Consider the following 27,287-nt stretch of genomic DNA (forward strand, 5'->3'; position numbering starts at 1 on the left):
AATGGAATCGGCTCTCGGACCAGCCTCAGAGCCAAGCTGTTCTGATTCTGCACCGAGCACTTTGCCCTTGGTTTGAAGTGCTCCTCCAACACCATGCACTTCCCACCACCATTGCCTATCTCCAGCACCAAGGAAGAAGCACAAAAAGCAGTGCGCTGAGAGAGGGCGCTCATCGGTGCAGAAGAAAGACAGACATGGTGAAGGCAGTGAAGTGCGACCTGTGCTGGGCCACTCTTCCACCCACGGTCTCAACTCCGCCCAGAGCATTGAGTCTGGTGTGGGATGCTCCGCCGAAGCCCTGAAGCCACTGCAGCACCAGCAGATTGACGGTACTGTCAACTCCAGAGGCCTTTACAGCGGCCTGGGACTTGCTGACACTCCTGGTTCCACCAACTCCCGCTGCCTCCTCAGGCTCCCCAACCATCACCCCAGCCCCCCGCTGCTTCCCCATTGTCCCAGGCTCCAAACACTTACTGGAGGATGTGGGCAAGGAAGGGATGGGACTCAGCAGGTTTCCCACACCCCCTTTCACAGAACTCTGCGGCCAGCCCACCTTCCCTGCTCTGGGCACCATCTAGTGGGGCTCAGTGAGAGCACTAGCTGCAGTGCCTTTCCCAGGCATGTCTCTTCAGCTGCGCTCAGCCCAACTCCCACCCTGGTAGAAAGGGGGGGGGAGGATGGGCTTGGGGGAGGGAATCACAGATCGGGGGCCAGGACAGAAGCTGCGGATGGTTGTGGAGATGATTATTGGGGGTGTGGGTTCCCCTGGTGCCCCCGTGCATGCCCCTGTGTGTCATCCTGTGTGCACACCCCTCTGTGCAACTTAAACCTGGTTCTGGCAAGGCTCACTTGTCCTCCCTTCAAACCACTAGCATTTTGCCCTCTACTGCTTCTCTCTTGGAAGGTTGGTAGGGATAGCTCAGTGGTTTGAGCATTGGCCTGCTAAACCCAGGGTTGTGAGTTCAATCCTTGAGGGGGCCATTTAGGGATCTGGGGCAAAAATCTGTCTGGGGATTGGTCCTGCTTTGAACAGGGGGTTGGACTAGATGACCTCCTGAGGTCCCTTCCAACCCTGATATTCTATGATTCTTCCTGGTTGAGATCACCTCAGCCAGAAAGATCTCTGAAATCAAGGCCCTTACCACCATACATGATGTTCTTCAAGGGTAAAGTCCAACTCACCTTCCTGCCAAAGATGGTTTTGCAGTTTCATAGCAACCAGGCCATTTTCCAGCCAGTCTTCTTCCTGAAGCATCACAAGAACTCAGAAGAATGGCGACTTCATTCATTGGATGTTAGGCATGCCCTCATCTTCTAGGACTAAATCCTTTCACAAATCCATGCAACTCTTCGTAGCAGAAGCAGAAAGGATGAAAGGACTTCCAGTGTCAGCCCAGAGGATCTCATCCTGGATAACCTCCTGCAGTTGGGCATGTTATGAGCAGGCAAATGTCCTACCTCTGGCCATCGTAACCATTCACTCCACAAGAGCTCAGGCATCTTCAGCAGCGTTCCTCATGCAGGTTCCAATCCAAGACATCTGCAGGGCCACAACTTGGTCATGGGTGAATACCTTTACCTACACCATCATCCAACAGGCTCGAGATGACACTAGGTTTGGAAGAGCAGTGTTGCAGTCAGCATGTCCGTTATCTCTAAGCCCACCTTCTGAGGTACTGCTTGTTAGTCACTTAATGTGGAATGGACATGAGCAAGCACTCAAAGAAGAAAAAAACAGTTACTAATATGTCGTAACTGTTTTTGGAGATGTGTTGCTCATGTCCATTCTACGATCTACCCTCCTTACCCCTCTGTTGGAGTTGGCTGGCAAGAAGTAACTGAGAGGCTGTGTGGCTGGTGGTGCCCCTATTATTGGTGCCTAAGCTCATGGCACGAGAGGGCACTAGAGCTGGCCCAACAGATACCACTGAGGGGAAAAATCTCCAGCAACGGTGCACATACACCTAATGTGGAATGGACATAAGCAACACATCTCAAAGAACAATAGTTATGAAAGGTTAGTAACTTTTTGTTTCTAGCCCTCATGGTTGTCAAAAAAAGCTTGAAAACATGAACCAAGTGCACCCTAAAGGCTTAGTATCCAGATGGCACATAAAAAGGACCCACAATTTATTTTAAAATATCCTGAGGTCAACTGTTGAAATGTCTTTTGAATAAGAATAATAGTACTGAATTGTGCAAATTACTAGAGTGTCTAGACTGTGAGCTATAGAATTACACGGAAAGGAGTCTGGTAATTTCTTATGTTGGGCACACTGTCCTGTATGTGTTCTTACCATCCCTGCTTAGCTTCTGATGCTAAAAATCCTGGGCAAAAGAAATATTTTTACCTAAAGTCTTCTGAATATCCTTTCATAATAGGTTATTTCTTCTTTTATTACTCATTGGTTAGGGGTGACTAGATCCAATAGTACTGGAATCATATCTTGCGTTCAGGTAATCCTGCTAATTAATTTATGACTTGCTGCATTTTTTTTTTTGTAATGCTCTATAGCGATTGAGCTGAAGTTTGAAACTGGCAGTCCACAACAGTATTTCAAAACAGCTGAAAACAGTAACTACTTAGCTTAGCCTAGCTACCTCAGAGTTACAAAGATGAGTATTTCTCAACACAAATAAAATTTTAAACATATTTGAAAATAAATCTAATTGCAAATAACATGCTGCTGGTCAGCATCCTGTGAAGTGTCATTCCCTGTGATTTTGACAGTGTAAAACTTTAACTTCTTTTGTGTTTGTTAGTCAAAAGTTAAATCTAAAACCTGTCTCTGTTAAGGAAATTTACATTGATGTAACTGTATCAATGTAGTGACACTGATGCATAACCCCAGTGTGTTCATGCTGCTCCCGCACCAAGTAAGGTTTACCCCAGTGCCGCTTGCCTCAGTATGTTACTGAATTAATCTGATCCCCTGCTTTGCAGCACATTTACATTAGGGGTTTACACCAGAGTAACTTGGTTAATGTAGTTACACTGCCATGAATTTCCTTCGTGCAGCGAGGGCCTTGGATGGGATTCCAGATGTGTAGTGGGTGGAATGGGGAGGAGATGGAGTTTAGTGAAGCAGAAGTACTTTTGGGGAGGAAGGGAGTAGTATGTAGAATGGCAAGGGAGAAACTGGAGGAGTTGGCCAGGGCGTGGATATAAAAGGCTTCAGCTGGGTGACTGTCATGAAGAGGCTAAAGCCGTCTTTGCTCCCACTTCTCCCTGAGAATTTTTGCTGTCTCTTGTGTGGAGCAGCACAGAATCTGTCTTTGCTTTACTGTAGAGCAGCCTGCAATCAGATTACCCTGATGGGCCACATTTTGCTGACGTTGACTGTCCGCAGGCACGGCCCCCTGCAACTCCCAATGGCCGCGGTTCGCTGTTCCTGGCCAGTGGGAGCTGCGGGAAGTGGCAGGCCGCAGGTTGCCCACCACTGCTGTAGAGCGTCTGCCTAGAACCTTCTCCATGCCCCCTGTGCCTGTCTTTCTGCTTTAGAACAGGGCAGTTCCTCACATATAATCCATTGGGAGCCTTGATTTTGGGGAGGGGTGAGGATACTTCACTCTTCAGTGTGGAGTATAGAATAGTTAGAAGGGAGAAGTAAGGCAGAGAAAGGAGAAGTAACTAAGGCAGAGCCTTAAACATTCCAGAGAGGAGCCAACTCCTTATACCAAGCAGAGTCTAAATGCAGTGAAGCATGAGGCAGTGCAGCTGTGGCACATAATCCTGAACATTTGTCCTGGAATAATTAAATCCAACCGATGAGGGTGGGGGCATTTTAAATATGACCCATTTCAGTGACTTCATTTTGCTACAATAAATCAAACAGAAAAAAGTGAACTAAGTATTGATGATTTTAGAAAGATTAGAGAGAGGAAAGAGAAGCTCACTCTTCAAAAGAAAGTCTGTCAGTAAGTGAGAGAATACCTTGGGAGTGAATTATCAGCAATTTCCCATAGACCACACAATAGTAAAGGAGAATTTACTGATCAAAGGACAAAAAAAAGTTTGCAAAAATAGAAGAGCTAGTATACTATAGGATCTGACTTACTCTGACTTAAATTGTGCTAAATGAAAGGAATAAAATCCAGCACATTTGTGAGCATAATATAGGAATTACTTACACATCATCAAGAACAATTCTCAGCTTTGCTTTGAACAATGCAAGAGGACATAAATGATAATTTGGAGGCACTGCAGTGGAGCATTAAACAACAGTGACCATAAGTTAACTGGGTTCATAGTTAGGGTTTAACTGTTAAATAGAGCCAAAATTATAAATGTTAAATTTATTCCCAACATTGTTGGAATATTTAATGACTTAAATATTTGAGGAATGAGGGGAAAAGAAACCTTGCTAATGAATGCAGAGTATGCAAAGACCTCAGAGGTAAAAGAATGATAAAACATTAGGTATAGAAAGGGACTAGAATTCGAGTTATGTTTAAATAAAATGTTAAACATTTATGCAAAAGAAGGCAAGATAAATAATGTATTTTTCTATACCTCACAAACATTAATGAGAAGTGGCCATGGGGGAGGGTCACTTAAAGGAGTATTGTGATTTAAAATGTTTTTCTTCTGTTATCAGTAATTCCTCCGTTTATTAGACTGGCAAAAAACCCTCCCATAAATTTTACATATGATTTGTGGTGATTACTTTCTGCATGAAAATAGACTAGTCTTTCCTTTTGCAGGTGAGGGTGGGAAGGGACATGATTTAGAACTTACTTGTTGATTCATCACTAGGACTCATCAGTTAGTGAAAAACTCACTTGCACCAAGTTGTTTCCACGCCTTTTGAAAATTTGGACACAAATGAGTGTGGCACAATTCACAACTCTAACAAGGAGGATTACTCTGGGAATACAGGACATTTTAGACTGGAGGAGACTAAGAAGTCTAAGTTTCAGACATGGACTAGGTCAAAACCTTGAAGTAATGTAACCATAGTAAATTTTGTTATGAGCTATTGTACTGAAACATCAATGTTTATTAATGTTATTATTCTTGATTTGTTTATATCTATGATGGTACAGTTGTGCTAATAACCCGATGTGTCATCTTTCATAACCTAAACTATTTAATTTTATAACATGGCTAACACCAAGTATTTGTATTTTTATTGTACTCTAAAGGATTCATCATCCCGAATATTTCAGGAAGAAATATGCTGTGGATGAAGTACACTATAAAGATGAGGTGAGTGTCTGCTTTTCCTAATATTTTCTCGATGAATACAAAATTAATATTCTGAAAGTATGGCAGTAATTTTCTACAAAAAAAACTTGTTCCACTAAATATGTTGTCTTCATTTCCTAATTAATTAGTCCTACTTCCAGTTCCTGAATAATGACATTTGTTTTATAAACTTTTCTAAAACTCTATAAAATACGATGCTATTGTTTTATTGGATTGTACATTGAGACCAATTCAGAGACACTTTTTAATATTCTCTGTATTTAATAAAAAGGTTCATTGGGCATGATTCTGAAGGGTTCTGGGGACCTGTGAAGAAAAGACAGACAAATTGCCTGACAATGGGCTAGCAATGCCTCCTTGGTCCTTAGAAGCTTGCAACGGGGAAATAGTTCCAAATGCTTAACCAGTAAACATAAACTTTCCTCTTTACCCCTAGTTCATAAAATGTATTAAATTATCATTAGCTGTTTGAATCTAAAATATTTTAATTTTTCATTTAATTATTTATTCAAATATTACTTTATCTCTTGTATTCATGTATTTTTAAATATGGATATTAATTGCACACTTAAAGTTCTCTTTGCATAGTTGTTTTTGAGCAGATGTTATGTTTTTGTGCACCTGGCTAGTTTATTTTTTTTCAGTAGGAAAGCTCAGCAGGATTATGGCAGCATGTTTGCCAAACTCTGTGGTGAGTCTTATGGAGAGCAGCTTAAAAAGGAAGATCTTGCTATTTCTGTCCCCTGCAGGATGCTAACCTGACTTGCCAGACCCAAAATCTTATTTTTACCAGCTGTGGAGATGGTTTCATTTCATCTTCATATTGAAATTATCTCTAAACTGTGGTTGTGCTAGTGTATTTCCTTAACTGTGGGTTGAGGAAGCTGTGAAGAGATTGCTGCTTGACGCATTTGGGTTGGAATCATAGTTTCTTGTTATCAGACTTGATGTGTAGAATACAGAAGTACAGAATACAGAAGCCAAGGCAAGCAACTGCAAGGAGTAACACATACTTCTTTACAAGGATCACATTTATTGACATTCTGTGTGCAGTCTCCTATCAACAAATGCCATTATCATGTATCTATATATTGTGTCTCAGTGCTTAAAATTTTACCCAGGAAGGAATATGGATCTCTTTAATTTGGGTTAATTTGTAAGCCCATGTATCAACATTTTTCTCCCTGGAGTATGCCAGCTTAAGTAATAAGCCAATGAAGTTTTGCAGTATTGTATTTCTCTGCAATATGAACCTGTCTGTATTTGACAAAATTGCCAGGTAACAGGTTAGCCAAGTCAGAATGGCCTGTAGGAACTCTGTGACAATACATTGTATATACATTAAATAAACACCATTCAAGAACGCTTTAGCTTTTTAACTTCTATGCTTAGAAAGGAAAAGCGGCTTATGTGAAAATTGTCCAGTGCTTTTGAAGGTGAGCTCTCCCTTTATTCATGTATTTATTTAGTCAGTTAGTATGAATATATTTTGAGATATTCCTGGATTGTGCAAGCAGTCTTTCATTTTTCAAAGGATTTGGATACAATGCTTGCCCATTCTACTAGGAACATATGCTTCCCCAATGTCAAGGCATTAGGGGCCTGATTTGCAAAGGTATTTAGGCACCAAAAGATGCAGATAAGTATCTAACTTGCTTAGGCATTTCTGGAAATCCCACTAGGTGCCTTACTCTCATTAGGTGCCTCTGTAAATTTCACTAGACCTGTAAATACCTTTGTAAAATGACTCTAGACAGTGGCATTGGAACAATTTTTATAGTTGGGGTGCTGAAAGCCAATGAACAAAACTGTAAACCCTGTATATATGATGGAAACCACTTCAAGCCAGTGGGTGCTGCCACACCCCCAGCACCCTTAGTTCCAGCACCTCTGACCCTACAAGTCTGACATCTTGGTTATCCATTGTTTTAGCATCTTTGACTTGAATTCATTGGTTGAGCATCTGTACCAGATTCTTCAATGATGGATACTGCTGGAAAGTGTGTAATAGTCACAGTATCTCATGAAGGTTAGAAAATACAAAAGATCTATAAAAGACATTGCAGTATTGATATGTAATGTACTTGTGACTATGCATTTAGTTTTTTACTTCATGTGGTATGTGTTATTGGAGCAAACTGGTAACAAGTTGATGCTAATTTGGTGAAATATCCTCATCCTAGTTATGTGGTTCATTTATTGGATCAATAAATGCATATCTCAGCACCCACATCTGTGCAGCCATATTAAAAGTATACCTGTCTGTGACCCCAGTGTTCTCTTCTCAAAGAGGTGGTAGGGTAAGAATTGACTTTAATATAAAGTATCTACTCCTCTCCATTTATTTATTTGTAATATAGTTACAACCAAAAGACAGGTATCAGAGGGGTAGCCGTGTTAGTCTGAATCTGTAAAAAGCAACAGAGGGTCCTGTGGCACCTTTAAGACTAACAGAAGTATTGGGAGCATAAGCTTTCGTGGGTAAGAACCTCACTTCTTCAGATGCAAGTAATGGAAATCTCCAGAGGCAGGTATAAATCAGTATGGAGATAACGAGGTTAGTTCAGTCAGGGAGGGTGAGGTGCTCTGCTAGCAGTTGAGGTGTGAACACCAAGGGAGGAGAAACTGCTTCTGTAGCTGGATAGCCATTCACAGTCTTTGTTTAATCCTGATCTGATGGTGTCAAATTTGCAAATGAACTGGAGCTCAGCAGTTTCTCTTTGGAGTCTGGTCCTGAAGTTTTTTTGCTGTAAGATGGCTACCTTTACATCTGCTATTGTGTGGCCAGGGAGGTGGAAGTGTTCTCCTACAGGTTTTTGTATATTGCCGTTCCTGATATCTGACTTGTGTCCATTTATCCTCTTGCGTAGTGACTGTCCAGTTTGGCCAATGTACATAGCAGAGGGGCATTGCTGGCACATGATGGCATATATAACATTGGTGGACGTGCAGGTGAATGAGCCGGTGATGTTGTAGCTGATCTGGTTAGGTCCTGTGATGGTGTTGCTGGTGTAGATATGTAGGCAGAGTTGGCATCGAGGTTTGTTGCATGGGTTGGTTCCTGAGTTAGAGTTGTTATGGTGCGGTGCGTGGTTGCTGGTGAGAATATGCTTAAGGTTGGCGGGTTGTCTGTGGGCGAGGACTGGCCTGCCTCCCAACGTCTGTGAAAGTGAGGGATCATTGTCCAGGATGGGTTGTAGATCACTGATGATGCGTTGGAGAGGTTTAAGCTGAGGACTGTAGGTGATGGCCAGTGGAGTTCTGTTCATTTCTTTTTTGGGCCTGTCTTGTAGCAGGAGGCTTCTGGGTACACGTCTGGCTCTGTTGATTTGTTTCTTTATTTCCTTGTGTGGGTATCATAGTTTTGAGAATGCTTGGTGAAGATCTTGTAGGTGTTGGTCTCTGTCTGAGGGGTTGGAGCAGATGCGATTGTACCTCAGTGCTTGGCTGTAGACGATGGATCGTGTGGTGTGTCCGGGGTGGAAGCTGGAGGCATGAAGGTAGGCGTAGCGGTCAGTGGGTTTTCGGTATAGGGTGGTGTTAACGTGGCCATCGCTTATTTGTACGGTGGTGTCTAGGAAGTAGACCTCCTGTGTAGATTGGTCCAGGCTGAGGTTGATGGTGGGGTGGAAGCTGTTGAAATCATGGTGGAATTCTTCCAGGGTCTCCTTCCCATGGGTCCAGATGATGAAGATGTCATCAATGTAGTGTAGGTAGAGAAGGGGCGTGAGTGGACGAGAGCTGAGGAAGCGTTGTTCCAGGTCAGCCATAAAAATGTTGGCATATTGTGGGGCCATGCGGGTGCCCATAGCAGTGCCACTGGTCTGGAGGTATATATTGTCACCAAATTTGAAATAATTGTGCGTGAGGATAAAGTCACAGAGCTCAGCAATAAGTTGTGCTGTGTCATCATCAGGGATACTGTTCCTGACGGCTTGTATTCCATCTGTGACAAAAGACAAAGACAAAAACCAAAAGACAAAGCATTTTAAATACCAATAGTAGTATGAAAGTGGGAAACCCAGAATCTATTCAGAACTATCGCTTGTAACTTCTGTTTAAAATCAGTATGAATTCAACTTAAGTGCAAATAGTGACGAGATATGTCTGTAGTGCGGTTTAATGGGACTGCTAGACTAATTCAAATCTGTGGTGATACCATTGTAGTGAGATGCCATTGTTATACTTTTATTTCTTCTCCCAAAAGACCAGGCAGACTTGAGATGGCTAAGAGGAAATGAGAAACACACAATATTTTTCAAACAGTCAGGAAACTAGGCTTATTGAGAAATGTTGGCCTTGATGTGAAACACCCAGGGCATTTAACTGACTGTTTTTATAGAACCAGTAGAATCCCAGCGATATCTAGTCTTGGGAAATGTGGCTGTTGAATTGACATAAGCTATTCTGTGATAGAAGGCAATCTATGGAAATAACAATACTGTGTTTTACTTCAATTTCTTGTGGCATACAAATGGAACAAGTTGAAGTGTAAGCTTTTAATCACACCCAGTGGAAATGAAAGACCTATTGTAGCCTCAATTTATAAATGCGTCAAAGATGCTGAAGGAAGTTGGGATATTGTAGAGAAGTTTTAATCAAGAAAAGATGACCCAGTGAGAATAACTGTAAATATTCAGCACACGATAATGTAATAACATTAATGCATACTCTGTTTTTATATGTAGTAGCACACATCTTTTCCTGCTGTAATTCCTGATTTCCATGTCCTATTATGTGGGTCTTCATAGAAAAAACCCTTCTCAGCGCTCTCACATTTCCTCTCCAAATAATGGCAGTAGATTTAATCTCGCAATGCAGTTGCTGCATGTGTCTTAAAAGGACACCAACTTAAAAACCACCCTTCTGTCTGAACATTTTTTTTTAACGACTCTTGTAACAAGTGACATAAGATTACTGAATCTGAAAGAGATCAGAGAAACGTTTTTCTCTTTTCCAGTTTGTTTATTTTGTGTACTTGAGAGCACTTTGTATATAGGGAGTATCACTGTTTCCTCCATCAGCTAGTTAGTCCATTTCCCCTGTCTGCATAGGTTTTTCACACAGCAACATGGATGGGGGATGGAAGAAAAACTTCTTTTAAATCATAAAAAGTGACAGATCCACAACATTTGTCAGGGAGGTGTAGGGCCTGAAACTACTTCATCATTTTTGTTGACTATATTTCTGATTCATGATATTTGTTTAATTGATATAGAATCAATTTTGGATGTGACCTATTATACGTCAGATGAGATTAGTCATGCTACTTTGGCTGTGTTCTGGTGTTTAACCTTTTTTATTGTATCTCTTCTACAGCAAAAGGTTTTATTGATTGATACTTTTCACCAGTTGTATTGCCGCTTTTGCCTAACAAGCAGAACATATGAGGTGACTTCTTTTAGCAGGCTTGAAATGTTAGTACGTTTCTAAGGTTAACACATATAACATTGACAAGAAGCAAATTGTCCATAATAAAATCGTGATATATGATGTGGATAGGAAAAAAAATGTACTGTAACTGCAATCCTGTTCTTTTAGATAACCAGTGTCTTGGCTTCAAAGAAACCCTCAGTTCTTCTTACATTGGTAAGTCATATTTGTCATTCCTGGAGAATACTTATCCAGTTGCTTTTCAGTAAACAGATGAATTAATCTGAGATGTCTGCTCATTATGTATCCTTTTTGTCCCTTCTCCATCCCAGAGGCTAATGTCACCATTCTCAAGTTTGAGGCCAGCCATCTTCGTATAGTTGACTAGCCTTTCTCCTCTCTCCTCACATTCAGTCAGTGAGTTGCTAAATCCTGTCCCTTCTTCCCTGTGTCCTACTACCAAAACTCTTATCCATGTGGTAGTTTCACACTTAATTTACAGGAAACCCACTTGACACCCACATCGCCTCCCTCCAGTCCATTCAAAATGCTGCAAAATCACATCCTGCTTTCCCATTGTTCTGACCACATCACTTGCATCTTTGAATCCTCCGACTGGCGCTTAGAGGAATTAAAGTACTGCTTTTCTGTATGAAGAGGCAGGGGCTCAGGGCAGTTTTCCTTCAGTAGTATGAGAGTGGGATCAAGTTACTATCTAGATCCCACTTTAGATTACAACATAACATTCACACAACTCCAAGGTGGGAGGGTAGAGTTACAATGCTTTTCACCCCTCACCCACTTCTTCCCAGGGTAAAGTGTGATGGTGATTAGAGCTATCCTTTCCCCTTCTTCAACTTTCCAATATTCTGTTGGGACTGGTACATGTGTCTGTCATTATTTGTCTATTTTTATGGAGGTTGAGCATACTCCCTTTCTGCTGGGTCTGTTTCACTCAAAACTTCCTACTTCTCTGAGCTGCTTTCCCTCCCTGAGCTCTGGAGGAATGCTGATCCAAAGAACATTCTTTGCTTAGTTCAGCAGAAGTCCTGCACTTGTGCCTCTCCTCCATTGGTCTTGTTCCAAGCACAGAAAGGCAGTGCTGCTCTGTGTGATTCCCCACAAACCTAGACTCGTCAGCAGCGCTACGTAGCAGCCAGAATGGTGTCTTTCATGCTTCTTGTGTGAATGGCAAGCTGTAGGAGAGAGGCACTCCAATTTATGGAACAAGAGTTGTCAAGGCAGTATGGAATTACTTCTTTCCAAGGAAGTGTGTTTTAAAACTTCTTAATACAGTTCTTATTCTACTCCCACCCATTACTGTCTTGTTTACAGGATGCACCTCTTTTGCCCCTCCTCCCCCCAAGAAAATTGCTACCAAGCTATTTTAGAAAAGAGAAGTTTAGGCCTGCTTTCCGAGGCAGCACGTGTCAACTGAGTTCCATCTGTCTCTTCAGTAATGAATAACTATTTATACACCTCTACCCCGATATAACACAAATTTGGATAAAACGCGGTAAAGCAGCGCTCCAGGGTGGCGGGGCTGCACGCTCCGGCGGATCAAAGCAAGTTCGATATAACGCAGTTTCGCCTATAATGCGGTAAGATTTTTTGGCTCCCGAGGACAGCGTTATTTCGGGGTAGAGGTGTATGTGTCTAAATGTGAGCGTGTAACCTTGTTTTTACCTCTTACTGATTTTATGCAATCATTCAAATTATATTTACAAGTAAGCTTTCTAAAAGACCTTATGTAATGGGTTCTGTCAATGAATTTATTTTAAAATACTTGTCTTTAGCACACAATGATAGTTCTTTTCATCTTCCCCCTCAAGCGTGGTGTTAATACTGATAGTGGAAACATCTCCAGGGAAGCTTCATTTGAAGGAATCAGCCAGTAAGTGACTATTGAGGTGGTTTTTATACATTAATTAAATTCTTGGATAAGTATTAATAATGTTATACTGGTTTTATATTTCAAATTAAATCACCATGGTTTTTGCTCATGACAAATTATAAAATGTTAATACATAAGCAAGAGACACTATGAGCTACACTTTCATTGAAATCCAGAGATTTGATTTGCACTTCTAATGACTTAAGGGTATGTCTACACAGGAATTATCCATCCATGGTTAGCCTTTGCCAGCCGATTCAGGCCCACGGGCCTTGGGTTATGGGGCTGTTTCATTGCTGGGTTGACTTCTGGGCTCGGGCTGGAGCCTGAGCTTTGGACCCTTGGGCTCCAGCCCGAGCCCAGAAGTCTACACAGCAATGAAACAGCCCTGCAGCCCAAACCCTGTGAGCCTGAGTTGGCTGGCACAGGTGAGCCGTGGGTGTCTAGTTCCTGTGTAGACAGATCCTTAATTTTCCATTTATTTGGTTGTTTGGAAATCTCTTTCAATCTGTGTTAGCAACAGCAAAGATATGTACATATGTTTGTTTCTTAGATTACTTGTACATTAAAGAAAAAACACTTAAATTCCTTGGCAGTGAATATTTGAATTTTACAATATGTGAAAAACAAACTTAAAATAACTTGTACTATCTGGCTACCATACTTTATCCTCTTATGTACAATACTTTGTCTGCTAAGGATTCTGGAATGTCCACTCTTCTAAAAGACACTATGTAATATTTCTGCATAGAAGTGACCTTTGGAGGGCAATTCATACACTTTCAGATTTAATTCCTTTTAAAAAGAAGTTTGCTGCCAGTGAAAAAGTGCTCCTAGATGCAATTGTGTGAAATGGTAGTTAACAAGGATAACAACTGCTTATTTCCTAGAGCAATCCTACATGAGATAGGCTTATCCTATAATATGAAGAAGATTGTCTGAATTTTGAATCAAATGCAATAGTCTGCTATAAATTGTGATATCCTAAGATTTCATCATCATCCATTTGGCTGAAAAATGGGGAGGGGGGGGGGGACGAACACTGTCTGGAAGCCTATTAAAATTAATGCTTTCTCAGAGATAATGAGTGTGTGGCCTTTTTATGATCCCTGACACTAAGTCAGCCTGTTGTATTTTCCTCCATTCACCTTTCTGTCCACAGCAGATAACAGTTACAGAGATGATAATACTGCATAGAATTTGCGGCTGTTGCCTGTAATTCTAGACCCTCATTTTGCCAGGTCACATGTGCACACTTTCTCTTGGAATAGCCTCTCCTCTGTGTCAGATAATGAGATTTGGAATCTGATTGCTTAATTACTTTTGTTCTCTTCTATAACCTGACTGGAAACTTAACCAGTCTGTCACAATTAAGAACACTGGAAAAATGGGCACCAAAAATTAAAGATTCTGTAGCTTTCAGGATCTTTCTGTGGAAAATAATGTAGAATATGACACTATTTTTGAGACTTCTGCTCTTTCAGTTGTTACACCAGTGTTCTATTCTGATGTGTCTGTCTCCTATTGCTTTCTTAGGCATCTTTGACCCCAAATTATCACAGTACAACCAAAAAAAAAAAAAAAAAGGTGCTGCTCTTCGTCTGTTCACTTCCTTGAAGTTTTAATCTGAAAACCTATTTGGAGATCATGTTTATTTTAAATAACTTCTAGATCTTTTGTGTAGGAAACTTAAAAAAACTATAAATGTAACATATGTAATACAATACAAATATTTATTTGATGTGACCTATATTCCTCTATAGATTAATTCAAATAAATGTTATAGTAGCTGTGACGTAACATGATGGTCCAAATTGGGTTGTGACAGCTAAAGTTGGGAGAGAGTGATTTTTTTTTTCCCTTCCAAAACTCTTGAAACTTTACACCAAAATAGACAGGAGGTATGAAGTGACCTCTCTACTGACTGTTCTGTACCTCATTTACTTTGAAGGCATTCAGCATGTTAAGATGCATCTATCTCACTTTTTTTAGAAATATGTCACGTTTAAGATATTGGATGGAAAAAAAAACCACCAACAGTGCTTAAAAATCCAGTGTCTTCAACTGAGAAACAGCCAGCAAAAAGAGCCATGTCTTTTCTCTTACGTGCCTATAAATCTATAAAGTAGCTGCACAATTTCTTAACCTTTGGTAGTATGGCTCTTTTATTGTTGAAGTACTCTAGACCTGAACTTCAGTATACTATTTTTTATAACTGTTTCTTCAATCAGCTCACAGATTTCTGAAGAAAGCAATTACAGTAGTAATTTTGGCCTTGTCTCTTGTTTTAATCCTATACAAGTACCTTCCTGTTAGAACTGTTGGAAATTTTCCGATAGAACACTTTTCTATCAGAAAAGGCCAATTTGTTGAAAGTGAACAACTCATGGAAATTTCACTTTTGTTGACTCTTCAGATGAAAGTCACCCACTGGAAGCCTGCCTGGTTTCCTGCCAGTTCACTTGCCTGACTCCTCAGCAGCCTGCCATGGTTCTGGGGCAGCTCCACCATGCAGACTGCCCCAGAACTCGGAACCCCAGAGCTTGCAGATTTCTGGACCAGCTGCAACCTGGGGAACCAGCTAGTCTGGGAGCCTGGCAGATTTGGGGGTTCTCAGTATCTAGTTACCCAGCTCCTCAGAAGGAAGCCTGGAAACCCAGGGGACAATCAGTGTTTCTAGGCTCCCTGCTGGAAGTCCTGGGACAGGCAACTAGGGTCTGTAGCTGCAGGGCAGTCCCACCATGTGGACTGCTAGAGGGTCAAGGGATCCTAGGGTTTCCAGATTTCTGGGGCAGCTGGTTCCCTGAGCTGCCTGGTTTCTGCAGCCTACTGAGCCACCTCCCCTGAGACTCAGGAAGCCCAGGGAATCCGCTGCCTTGGGAGCCTGGCAGCTGTGTCTAGTCTCTCAGTTCCAGAGCAGGGATCCTGGAAGGCCTGAGAGCCTCAACTCCGAGCGGGTTCCAGGGGTCCATAGCTGCAGGGCAGCTGGCCCTGGAGTCTGGAAGCCTTGGGTTTCCTGGGCCCAGGGGATTTTCCGTGAGAGGGCTGCCCTAGAGCTGTAGACCCTGGAAGTCCAGGCAGCTGCTGACTGAAATGGATATGATTCTTGTGAATGTCACAGATGCCCACCACTGAATAGCACCCGTGAGTGAAACTGACAAGGATCATACCCATTTCAGTCAGCAGCTGCTGGAGTCGTAGGGACTATATTTCATTTTGGAAACACTGTATGTAGGTATTTTAGAAATACACATTTTACAGATTTCCATTTTGTTGGACATTTTGAAATACAGTATATTTTAATTGCAAATTGGAACAAAAACAAACATTAAAATGCTGAAATTTCCCATGATAAGGAAATTCTGAGTTTTGACCAACTCTACTTCCTAGGCATTAGGCCTGTAATAGTATAAGCTGAGTGCTATAAACTATCATAACTCTCTTCCAAATTTGGTGATTTAGCAGAATATGTTCTTTAGCTTACCACTGCAGTTCTGTGTTAAATAGCTTCACAGGTATCTTCCGTAAACTTATTAAATCTGCATGATGGTAGACCCAAATAAAGTATGTGCAGCTCATTTGTTAACTATGTGAAAGGTAAAACAAGCATGGAGGGTTCCTTTAAGAAAACCTGCAGATATGACCTGCTGTCTTACTATACTATATACAAATCAATATATAATTTAAAAAACACCCTAGATTTTAATCAGTTCTATTTAGGATATATTGTAGGTCATCAGATAATATAACAGGAGGTTCTAATTCCTTACCACACTATCTTTCTTGCTATACCAATAGAATTATTTGTAGATGCCAGTAGTCTTATAAATATATATCCTGTCCTAAAATAATAGTAATATAAAAACTGGGGAAGAGGGGAGAAATCTGTTGCCACACTCATTTCTCTTTTATCTTAACTCTCAAAACAGTCACTCCTTGAGAATTTCCCTAACACATTCTGTGTGCATCTTGTCTTGTTCCTTATTAACTCCATTTATTTATTTATTTTGGCTGTATGAGCTAGATATACTAAATGCCTCATATGTTTTCAGTTTTCTCCACGACACATTTTATTTTATTATTTTTTTATATGTGCTCATGGTCAACACACATGGTGTTGGGTTTTTCGTCTGTTAGGTTACAAACTAAATCATTCTGTTTGGAAAGTTCACATATTCTTCACATAAAGCAAACGTCAGGGACTAAATTTTTACCAATCCTCAAACTAGCTTCTGACAGTCTTGTTTTCTAAACTGCATGTGTGTAAAAAATACATGTCCACTTGCTTTTGCCTAGCTTGGGTGTGTAAATCCAACATTTACATATGTAAATGGGATATTGGGCATGCATTTGCTTGTACACAGGTTAGAAAACAATTTGCCCCAACCTCTCCTCCCCCAATAAAATAAAGTTTGCTCATGCAGATAGTATACATGCAATCTTGTGAGCACAAAATTAAGCTCCTTCCAATTTTAGCATTATGATGAAGTGTTACCAGATTTGCCCGTTACTTTGGGGTACGCTCATTTATTAGGGTTACTCTTTTGGGGAGGGGGTTTCTGTAATTCTATCAATGTGTATTGCTTGTGTCACTTGTGTTTTCATACGGAGCTCTATTTTTCCCTTCTGCAAGTTCCCTCCCAGTGGAGCTATTCTGCCCTAGATTCCACAGGGCTGGGTTCCTCCAGCCCCAGAATCAGATGAACGCACATGCGCGCACACACTCACAGAGCACATCTGAGCGGACTGGGTCAGTCAGCACTCCCAAGCTGACCCCTTATATGTCGATGGACTCAGCAGGCTGGGTCGAGCAGCACTTCCAAGCTGCCACCCTCACTGCCATGGGCACTGAACCAGAATAGAGTACGCCTGAGCAGGCTGGGTCAAGCAGCACTTTCAAGCCGCCACCCTTATATGCCCCTGGACTCAGCAGGCTGGGTCGAGCAGCACTTCCAACCTGCCACCCTCCTATGCCACAGGTTCAGCACGTCCCTATCCCCACTCTCATGTTACAATTGTTCTGGTAGTAACCCACTTGATGAGCAAACCCCACAGGATTTTTGGGTGCTACTGGGATCTTTAGCTTAGGTAAGAGGAGCGTTGCTCCAGAGCAAATAGGGAAGCCAACACATAAAAGAGAGAGAGAGGGAAGCAACCAGCTTAACCATGAAAGTTATTTATTACCAGGTAATAACCATACAAGGAGAGCCAAACAAACAAAACAGTTACAATATTAAATCTAGCTTAAATTTGATTACAAATGTCAGGTTTAGAAAACTATACCTGATCTCACAAGTCAGGGTTAGAAAGCTATACATAGAGTAGAAAGAAAAACACAGAGAGAGAGAGTTGGGTTCTCACCACTCCGTGAAGCTTGAACCGGTTGGGGTTCCCATGTGGTGGTGGTAGCTGTGGGTCCGGAGTGCTGGAGACAGGCAGAGCCCCCAGCATGATCAGTCAGGAGATGATGAAGTCCCAGTGGAACTGATGCAGATTTTGGATCCAGGCATCAGAACATTTACTTGAGCGTGGGTAGGGTTTTTTTGGTAGGGAAACAACAGTGGTTCAAGGGAGAACACTAGATTTGTTTATGGGTAAACTGATGGCTCAAGGGAGTATACCAAAGTTGTTTTGTTTAGGCTAGATAATAGGAACTGATCATTCCTGGCTATGGGCAGTGTTCCTTCCAGGGAGCTCACAATGCAATTAGGCAGCTTCAGTATTTTGGATACCAATGAAGGATTTATTACTAGAATTGGTCTGATAACTACTGAGCTGGGTGTGTGCAGGAGTGATTTCATTAACATCTGGAGCAGAAATCACCCATCATGCAGTGCTTCCCTGCTTTTCTGGTCCCAGAGTTCAGTGTGGTTCTTGCCTTGGAATCTCTGTTCTCCATTCTGTATGCTAATGGAGATGCCTCCCTGTCCCATCTCCGATGCAAATGAGGCTAGGGGAGTTGCCTTAATCCTGTCACCCTTGTCTGGAGGGGTTTAGGTGTGTATCCCATTGCCTTTTCATTGCTTTTTGTAAGTCTTTCTTCTGATCGGTTTTGGTTCAAGCAGAGGCTTGTATTTGGTTCAAGTCAGACAGGCTGAATACTGCACCCTGGTTCCCCAAGAACACAGGGCTGACAGGTAACAGAAGGTCTCTTATGAATACTTTGTTTCTGTGTATAATGAAAATCTTGTTGCTATGCTAAGTTACTTCAGGCCTGCTCTAATCCAGAGGCCAAAATAAGCAAACTTTCTACTAGAGCTGATCTTGTACTGTATGTTCTCCAAGGGTATGCGGACTCTGTACAATATGGGTGGAGTGTTGTGTCTGAGATAGGAACTAGAGACCTCTCTCTATGTATAATTTAACAAGTCTTAGACCTCAAGGCAATTCTTCTCAGGAATACCATGCACAGGCTGTTTTGAAGCAATGGGATTCCTTATCTGTCTGAGGTAATGAAAGGTTGCTTTCTGCTGCAGTGTGTATAGCTGTGTGGAGTTGCTACTACCGAGTAGTGCTCCGGACACATTCCATTACTATATTGAAGTAGGAATCTACCCCATTTGGCACATGACTTGTATCCTTTTACTCTTTGCATAGTGTGTGTCCTGAGGCACTCAAGGGGCCTAAATAATTGTTTATCACTAACTTTCCTGCTTATGGTAATTACATCCCCTGTTTACTTCAATAGGACAACATCTGTACCTTTTCAGTAGAGACTTCTAGCTATTTAGCAGGCAGGTCTCTCTGTTTGAGAGCTCCGATAAGCTCATTCTTCTACAACCATAGGCACTAAGATACTCTTTTTGCTTCTGATAGATGTGAGTAATGCTTTTCAGACTCTCTCTTTCCCTCATTCCTCCCCTCCCACCACCCCATATAGAAGATAATTCACTGATTTTTGTTGAATATGCTGGAGATCTACTGCATCTCGCCTCTTTTGACAGATTTCATGCCATCAGCTCTTAACACTTGGCATTGTATCTTCTCAAGAGGCTGTCTGTTCTGTCATTACAAGTAGCTTAATTTCTTTGACCACAATAGACAGTCTTGCTATTAAGTGCTGCTTACTAATTGAGCTGTGGGGAAAATGAGCTTCCTAATGAAATCTGTTGTATTTGTAATCTCTTGCAACTGCAAAAAATATTTCTGTGCATTACTTTGATTTCTTTTGTAACCTAAAACACCTTTAATCTTTTACCCAAGTTCTTATTTCTCCAACTCCTTGCTTTATTAAAATACTTGCTGGTTACATGAATTATGATGTCTTTAAATATGACTCAAGCTGGACTGTTTGACAGAACCTATACTCTCCCTCACATAAATAGTATGCAGTCTTTTTAGCTCTTGCTATTCATAGGTTATCTAGACTTTCGGGGCTATTTATAAAGATGTATATTATTCCCATATTCTTGATTGTCTCAATATTTTACAGACCTGGTGAAGATGAATTTGCTTTTCAGGACCCCTTCTTGTTTTACTTAGTTCAGTTTGTTTGTCTTCTCCTATGCTTGCTGTGCTCCGTGTTTTTTTGCTATGGATAATAGTAGAAATAATATCACTTCGTAAAGCAGTTGAATCTTGCTCTCTATTTTCAGGATATTCATCTGCTCCTGACAGAAGCTGCCTCTTACTTGCTCCAATAATGTTACTTCCTTGCCTCACTTTTTCAACCTTTGGAATGTCTCCTTGAACATTAATTATCTTCGCTATTTTATTAATTTCCCACTTCAGAGCAATTACCTTGTCTCCATTATGATCCCTGGGTTATTTCTACCTTGGCCGAAAGGCCAACCTTAGATTGCTTTTGTCCTGCCACTGATGAGCAAGTTCACTTTTATGTATCTGCAGAAATGAGCCTCTAATAATGATTATTCAGGATATGTAGACTGACTTTTTGGAAATGCATGAAATTGCCATGTTTATTAAAGAACTGGGCACAAAATTAATTCTGTTTGAACATGCAGTTAAATATAATATATCTTAGTTTTGTGTTGATTAATTGGGGATATTAACACGTTACAGATTGTATAGCCATAGCAAAATGTCAGTTTTCCTTCTCCCTCCAGTCCATGTCAGACTTTTTAAGTGTTGTCAAATTGCAGTGAGATTTAGAATTGGATTGGTTTATATGATCCTCTTAGCAGAAGGACAGCTGGGGGTTCATTTTTTAGAGTATAATTGTTTACTATCAAGCATAATCTAAATTTTTTAGAAGAATAAACAGGAATATTTATCTAATACTTTATATAAAATATTTTTACTTCTCTGCTATTTGTGCATCCATGTTAATGACTACATGTTCTTCCCCTTAGGCTTATAACTTAACCAGTAACCTTTACAATGTAGCTTGTTCAGCTCCCTTATTGCTAATTAAAGTGAAGTATAATTTGAGTAATTAGTACAGGCGCCCTTGCAGTCATAAGTAGGGATAGCCTGCAGCCGTATTGCTTGTGTTGTGAACCTGTCAGCATTCACAAAGGATTGAGCCAGGTCAATTCTTAGCTGATAGATTTCCAACGATGAACTGTGTAGAATAGATGGTGCTGTTCCCTATGATTGAGTCAGTGCCCCACCATTGTGTTCTAATTTGCTATCCTGTACTTAGCGCTGCAGATACCACAATGATCTCTTTCAGGTCATGTCTGCGCTTAAAACGCTGCATCAGTGTTGTAGCACTTTAATGAAGATGCTCTACACCGACGGGAGAGAGGTCTCCCGTTGGCGTAGTTAATCTGCCTCACCAAGAGGTGATAGCTATGTTGGTGGAATAAGCTCTCTTGCCGCCATAGTGCTGTCTACACGGGACGGGGGAGGGGAACAAGTGGGGGCGGTTTGATTGGTATAACTATGTTGCTCAGGGGTGTGGATTTTTCACATCCCTGAGTGACGTAACTATACCGATATAGGTCTGTAGTGTAGACCGGACCTCAGATGAGAGATAAAACTCAAGTCCTGACTGTGACCACTGGTCCCTTATTCATGCCATTCCTCTATTATCTGGCTTTCCCTACATGCCTGCTGACTGCAGCTGGTATTTAGGTGCCATATCTTAGGCGGGTGCCTCAACGTAGTGCTCTGGAATAGGTACTCTTCTCTACAAAGATAGTTAGTTATTTCAACAAATCTATTCAGTCACTTATTTGCCTCTGGCCTTTTTCTTCTCTCAGTCCTAGGTAGCTCTTCTGAAAGAGGTTTATCTTTCTTTTTGTTTCATTCAGTCCTTTGCACTTGGCTGCCTCTTTTGAGTTTGATCTCTTGTTTGGTTGGTTTGAGTAATTTTGGATCCCTGTATCTTTTGTTAAAGTTACAAATTTAATAAGACAACCTCTGATTCACAGGAGAGACAGTATGTTGACTGACTAGATGTGTATTTTCATCTTTCCTCGGTGCTTGCCTTCCCTGTCCTTTATGGTCTCTTAACCTTTTCCCTCAGAAATTGTTTTTTTTTTTCCTACTCATAATGTCATTGGCTGTTTTGTACTTGTCCATTAGAGAGACAAGGTGGGTGAGGTAATATTTTTTATTGGACCAACTTCTGTTGGTGAGAGAGACAAGCTGGGGCCAGACCTGAAGAAGATCTCTGTGTAGCTCAAAAGTTTGTCTCTTTCATGAACAGATCCAATAAAATATATTATTTCACCCACCTTGTCTCTCTAATATCCTGGGACCAACATGGCTACAATGCTATACTTGTCTATGTAAGTTTAAATAGAGCTGTTAGTGCAACTTGCTGCCTTTTTACAATATCTCCTTTTGCTATTTTTCTTCATTAATCTGCTCTGAGTTTGCGTTTCATTTGTTGTGTTGATGTTGTTTATGTCATATGCAGCTTATATCCTTTCATGTCTTGTTTCCTTTAATCTCTCTTTAGGGGCAGGGTGGAATACTCTTCAGACGGAGATGGAATTCAATCTTTTGTTCATTGAACCTCATTATATTAACTTTATTTCTTGTTCATCAGTTTTTCTCTATGTAGATTTGTGTTTAACTGGCTCTTGCATCCTATGATTACCTCTGTACAGAACTACTTTAACAGCAGTTATTGGGATAATGTTCAGATGTTGTTCTTGAAGAAAATAAAATGCTACTAGACTCTCTCATGTTTCCAAGTGACCAGTTGTTTTCCATAATGATGCAGAATGCTGAATTGATTTAGACATCAGTGGATCACCCCATATTGTGGGGGTGATCCACTGATGTCTAAATGAAGACCCTTAATATTGAATACTGTGCAACATGTACTTGTATTTGTTGAAGTCTGCGATAAGTTGGCATTTTCTGTCTCATGCTCTTAAAGTAGGAACACAAAGCCACTGACCCTCCCATTTTTAGATTTTATAGGTTCATGAGCACATGTTGTAGAAATACTTTTGTTTATTGTATTCATAGATTGATAGGTTATTGCTCTGCCATCTGAACCCCTAGACATTTAAATGTGACTTTGAACTAATCTCTTAAAAATTGGGTTTGTGCCTTTTTTGGTGCCTTCTTATATAAAGAAGGCCTGAAAGGCACATACACACTTTTTATGTATTTATTTATTTATTTTTAAATACTTCAGAAGTGTGAGGAACCTCCAATCTGTCTTCCCTAGCTTCACTGAAAGATCTATTGGAGGGGGACATCCCGGGGCATTTTCATTGGGAGCTCTCAAACTCTAATTGAAGAACTCATGGCACCGGATTGTCCTTTTAGTCAAAATGTTTTAGTCATTGAAATGAAGTGTTAACAACAAAAACAAAGTTTTGAACAACCTAACTAAAAATCTCTTCTCCTTGCTTAATGTCTCAACCTTCGCTCTATTGGCTCTTGTAATATGAAATGACAACAACTGCTCCAGTTATCAGTCTTTGACATAAATGTCTAACGTAGGCAACAAAGGGAGCCCCTCCTTCCATGCTGTCTTGAGAGGTGGTTGTGGGGAGTTGGAACCTTCACATTCCTTTATGCATCATAGAGAAGCAAAAAGAGGACACATCCTTTTTTATTTTTTCTCTGTGCAGTTCACCTTTGACAAGTTTGTTTAATCTAAATATTATTTGATTTCCCCAAGATTTGAAACTGCTAAAGAACTTTAGGGATGAACATGAAACCTTCACCATTTTAATTTTATTCAAGTGTATTTGAGGGATAAAAATGGAAAATTATATTTTACCTATTTATAAAAAAAACCTCACTCCTACATAGGGACAACTAGCATGTATGCCCTCTGAGCCTGATCTTGAAAGTGCTTTAACTGGTTTAAATGTATACATAGAATTAATCCCATGGACTTCAATGGGACTGCTGACATGGGTAAAGATAAGCACATGCATTTGCAGGATTGGGAGCCTAAATACGTTTTTAAAAATTATGATGCAGTACATTATTTGATAACTAAAACTGTACTAATTATCATGTGCTCAGATGAGACACTATATAAAATTTTGGTATTGTGTTTAGAAAAATTCTGGCATCCACAATTCATAGTATTGCTAGTTTTTAATTCTGGTGTGTTGTTGTTGTTTTTTTGTTAGATTTAATGTGAATAATAAAATTCTTCATCCTGAAATTGCGGAATGGTAAGTAGTTTATAACCTTTCTTTTCCGAAGCCCTTTTTTGTAACTTGTTTATTTTATTATTTCTCCCAGCAGAATCTGGTAAATTCCTTATTGGATGTTTTACAGTAGACATTCCAACAGAAGCCTCTCTCTTTACTGTTTGACAGTTTTTTACTCTTATGTTTCATGCTGGGAATGAAAATAACATGCAAAGATTCAGATTTTAGTTTGTTTTAAAAATCAACGTTCTGTAACACCATAAGGAACAGAAAAGTTAAGTAACATTTAAAAGGAATAGGCAATATTACAATGAATACCAAAGGAAGTATAATTTAAAACTTGATATAAGGGGTGCCATTTTATAAATGTTTTTACTTCCTTTAGGATTTATTTTAATAGCATTAATTCTGATGAATTCTTTTGTTGTTCATATATATATCCAATGTAATTCTAGAGGAACTCCACAGTAATCTGTTTATATATTAACACCAACCTAAGATAAACCAAATGATAAGGTGCCTCAGAATATTAATGTTAATATTTCTTAATTTGTTACAATATTAGTTACAACACTTTGTAATATATGTAAGTTATATTAATCTACTATTTTGTCTTAGAAAGCTTTTGCGTTTTGGTACCCACGATTCCTCCATTTTAACAGTATCTCTAACATTGTCCTAACAACCATTTTATAACTAAGGTTTTCTGTTTTTTCATTTAGCAAATTAACTGAAGAGACAGCAGAGTGGATTTTTGCTAATTAAATTGTTTTTTAACTAAGCATTTTAAATGTATTATTCTGGAGCTGAGAAAACAAAACCTTACTTATGACAGATAAGCTATTTGTTTTTCTGAACCTTTGAAAAATAAACAGGAAAAATACATACTGCATCCTAGTATTGCAGCTTGATATATTACAGGCTACTATACATTACTCTTATTAATAACTTGTGTTAATAATAAACATTATGCTAGTATTAGTAATCTTCTGTACAGTAGTCCATGTACTGAAAAGAAGTGTAAAGTTGAAATTTGTCTTGAAGGCACCTGATCATTAACATAACAGAATAATGGAAGCTTAATGAGCCAGATTCTTTGTTCTGCTGCATATCTGTTTCACTACTTTGGTGGTGTAATAATGTCTTAAAAGAAAAAAAGGAACAAGTTTTAGATAAAATAAAGCTGTCTTAGAGTCATCAGTATGAGATGGAGATGTGCAGGAGCTGAGTTCCTCTTCTGCAGTTCCTGCACAACTTAGGAGAGGGAAAGTCTCTTAGTGCAGAATCCTGTGCCGGCTGCATAAACATTTAGAGTATGGACTTTTTTATATATATACAGAAGAAGGAAGTTCCCATGAAGAAACTTGAATAATTTAGAGTTTCTGAATTAGGTGCTTGATCCTGCAAGGTGCTATGCTCTCTGTGAAGTGCATAGAACACATGGATAGTCACACTGAAATCAATGGAGCTACTCAAATACTGAAAATTAAACATAAACTTAAGTGCCTTGTCAGGATATAGACCCGTTCAGTGTGTTTATCACTAATAGTTATGGCCCAAGATATATGGATTAATTAAGTTAAAGTTGAAAGAGTTTGTTATAAATTTCAAGAAACTTTTTCTAAGTTGTTGCTTTTAATTTTCCCCCTAATTTTTCTGGTATTTAAAAAAAGCTACAATCCATCCCCTGTTCCCCTTATCAAACTAGCAGCTTGTTTAAAAAAAATTTAAAAGTTAAGTGTTGCCCCAGAGTGGAGTTGAATCCATGAGTACTATATGAACTAGCATTGTCCTAATCCCTGGTTTCACATTGGTATATTGATCTGGGGTTGAACATGGAGATTCAGGTAGTAACTGTTATACCTAGATTAGAGCAAACTGACTGGCTCCCATTATGCTAGTGTGACAGATATTGCAATCCCCTGTAATATTGTTGGGGACCATATTTTATTAAGTTTATGTATCCTAGTGGGCCAAGGATTGTATGCAACTCCAGAGGGGAGGTTTACCACAACTCTTCCAGGAACCCAAAATAGTAGGGGATGATTAAGGTGAATCACTTAGGTTGCGAACATCTCCATAGAGATACCACCCCCTGAGGAGGCTTGCATATACTGGTTCAAACTGGGTTTTCCAGAGACCAACAGACCAAAAGAGGGCTTTTGATATAAAAAGTCTGGGTTTAAATTTTCTCCTCCAGCAAATGGACAGGACCTTCAGTCAAAAGGGGGCCCCAACCTTGTGGAAGGGTTGGAAAGACTTTGGCCCACTAGGACCCCATAAAACTGATGGGTGACTCCTGGTATATTTAAAGATGTGTTTAAATCTGTTTATTGTTTTGATTATGTTTCATCTGTAATGTTTTTTCCTTAAGAATAAATGTGCTTGTTTAGAAAGAGCTGTATGGTCATTTGTAACTACTGGCAGTACACTGTTCATAGCCCTCTGAGAGAGAGCCTTTAGCCAGAAAGATTTAATGGGGATATCACAGTGTAAACTGTGCAGACTTAAGGACTCAGAAGGACAATGAGCAGGTGATTTCAGGAGACCTGAGACCTGACTGGGCATTCCCGGAGTGGGCAACAGAGGAGAGGATACAGGTGCAGTTTGACAGCTAGCACTTCAAAACACAAATGTCACAGACTGTTTGCATGTGAGGCAGTCAGGGTTGGTAACACAGTACTGCAGTATTCCTTATATGAAGCAAGATTACTTAAAGCATTTTGAATGGGTACTTAGATAAGTCTACTATTAAACTCCTTTTCCATTTTCTTGTCCATACAAATCTTGAGATTCAAAGATAATTTATGGGGCGAGAGAATTCATTTAGCAGTTCAGATAACTTTGACAGGTACTCCGTTAGCATGACTGGAAGTTTAGAATAGAGTTGCTGAATATGTTTAGATAATGCTATGTTTTACATGTGGTTACTTTCTATTGCATAAATTTTCTGATCCAGATGTCCTTTTAAATATTGCTCCACCAGTGATTTGTTCATCTTAATGGGTGCAAAATTATGGAGGTGCTCTTGTAGCTCCTTAGTTAAAGTTGCATTGTGATTTCCACTTCAAGCAGAGGCTAAATCCTTCAAAAATATATATTAGTCTTGCAGAAGCATTCAAAGTATCTCTGTTGCAACAAGATTGAGATCCTTGGATTTGGGGCATTGCACATGGGAGAGGAGGAAATCACTTAAAGGAGCCTTCTAAAAATGGCCACCTTTGGACATTTACAGGAAGGAGTCTCATGATTCTGTGGGTCCCTGTCACTA

The 27,287-nt window shown here is 40.1% G+C and overlaps 1 protein-coding gene across 2 annotated transcripts in view; it reads left to right on the forward strand.

The window, feature by feature from the left end:
- The window catches only part of PEPD (peptidase D), a 220,681-nt gene that overhangs the window by 32,896 nt on the left and 160,498 nt on the right, over positions 1–27,287 (forward strand). Inside the window, exons 4-7 of one of the 2 annotated variants that reach the window (XM_065416423.1) lie at positions 5,146–5,209; positions 10,751–10,798; positions 12,415–12,476; positions 23,993–24,037. In XM_065416423.1, coding sequence (XP_065272495.1) covers positions 5,146–5,209; positions 10,751–10,798; positions 12,415–12,476; positions 23,993–24,037 — 219 coding nt within the window. The remainder of the gene's footprint in view (positions 1–5,145; positions 5,210–10,750; positions 10,799–12,414; positions 12,477–23,992; positions 24,038–27,287) is intronic. The other variant, XM_065416424.1, reaches the window with a different exon arrangement.

This window comes from Emys orbicularis, chromosome 14 (genome assembly GCF_028017835.1).
Source record: "Emys orbicularis isolate rEmyOrb1 chromosome 14, rEmyOrb1.hap1, whole genome shotgun sequence".
NCBI classification, from domain to species: Eukaryota; Metazoa; Chordata; order Testudines; family Emydidae; genus Emys; species Emys orbicularis.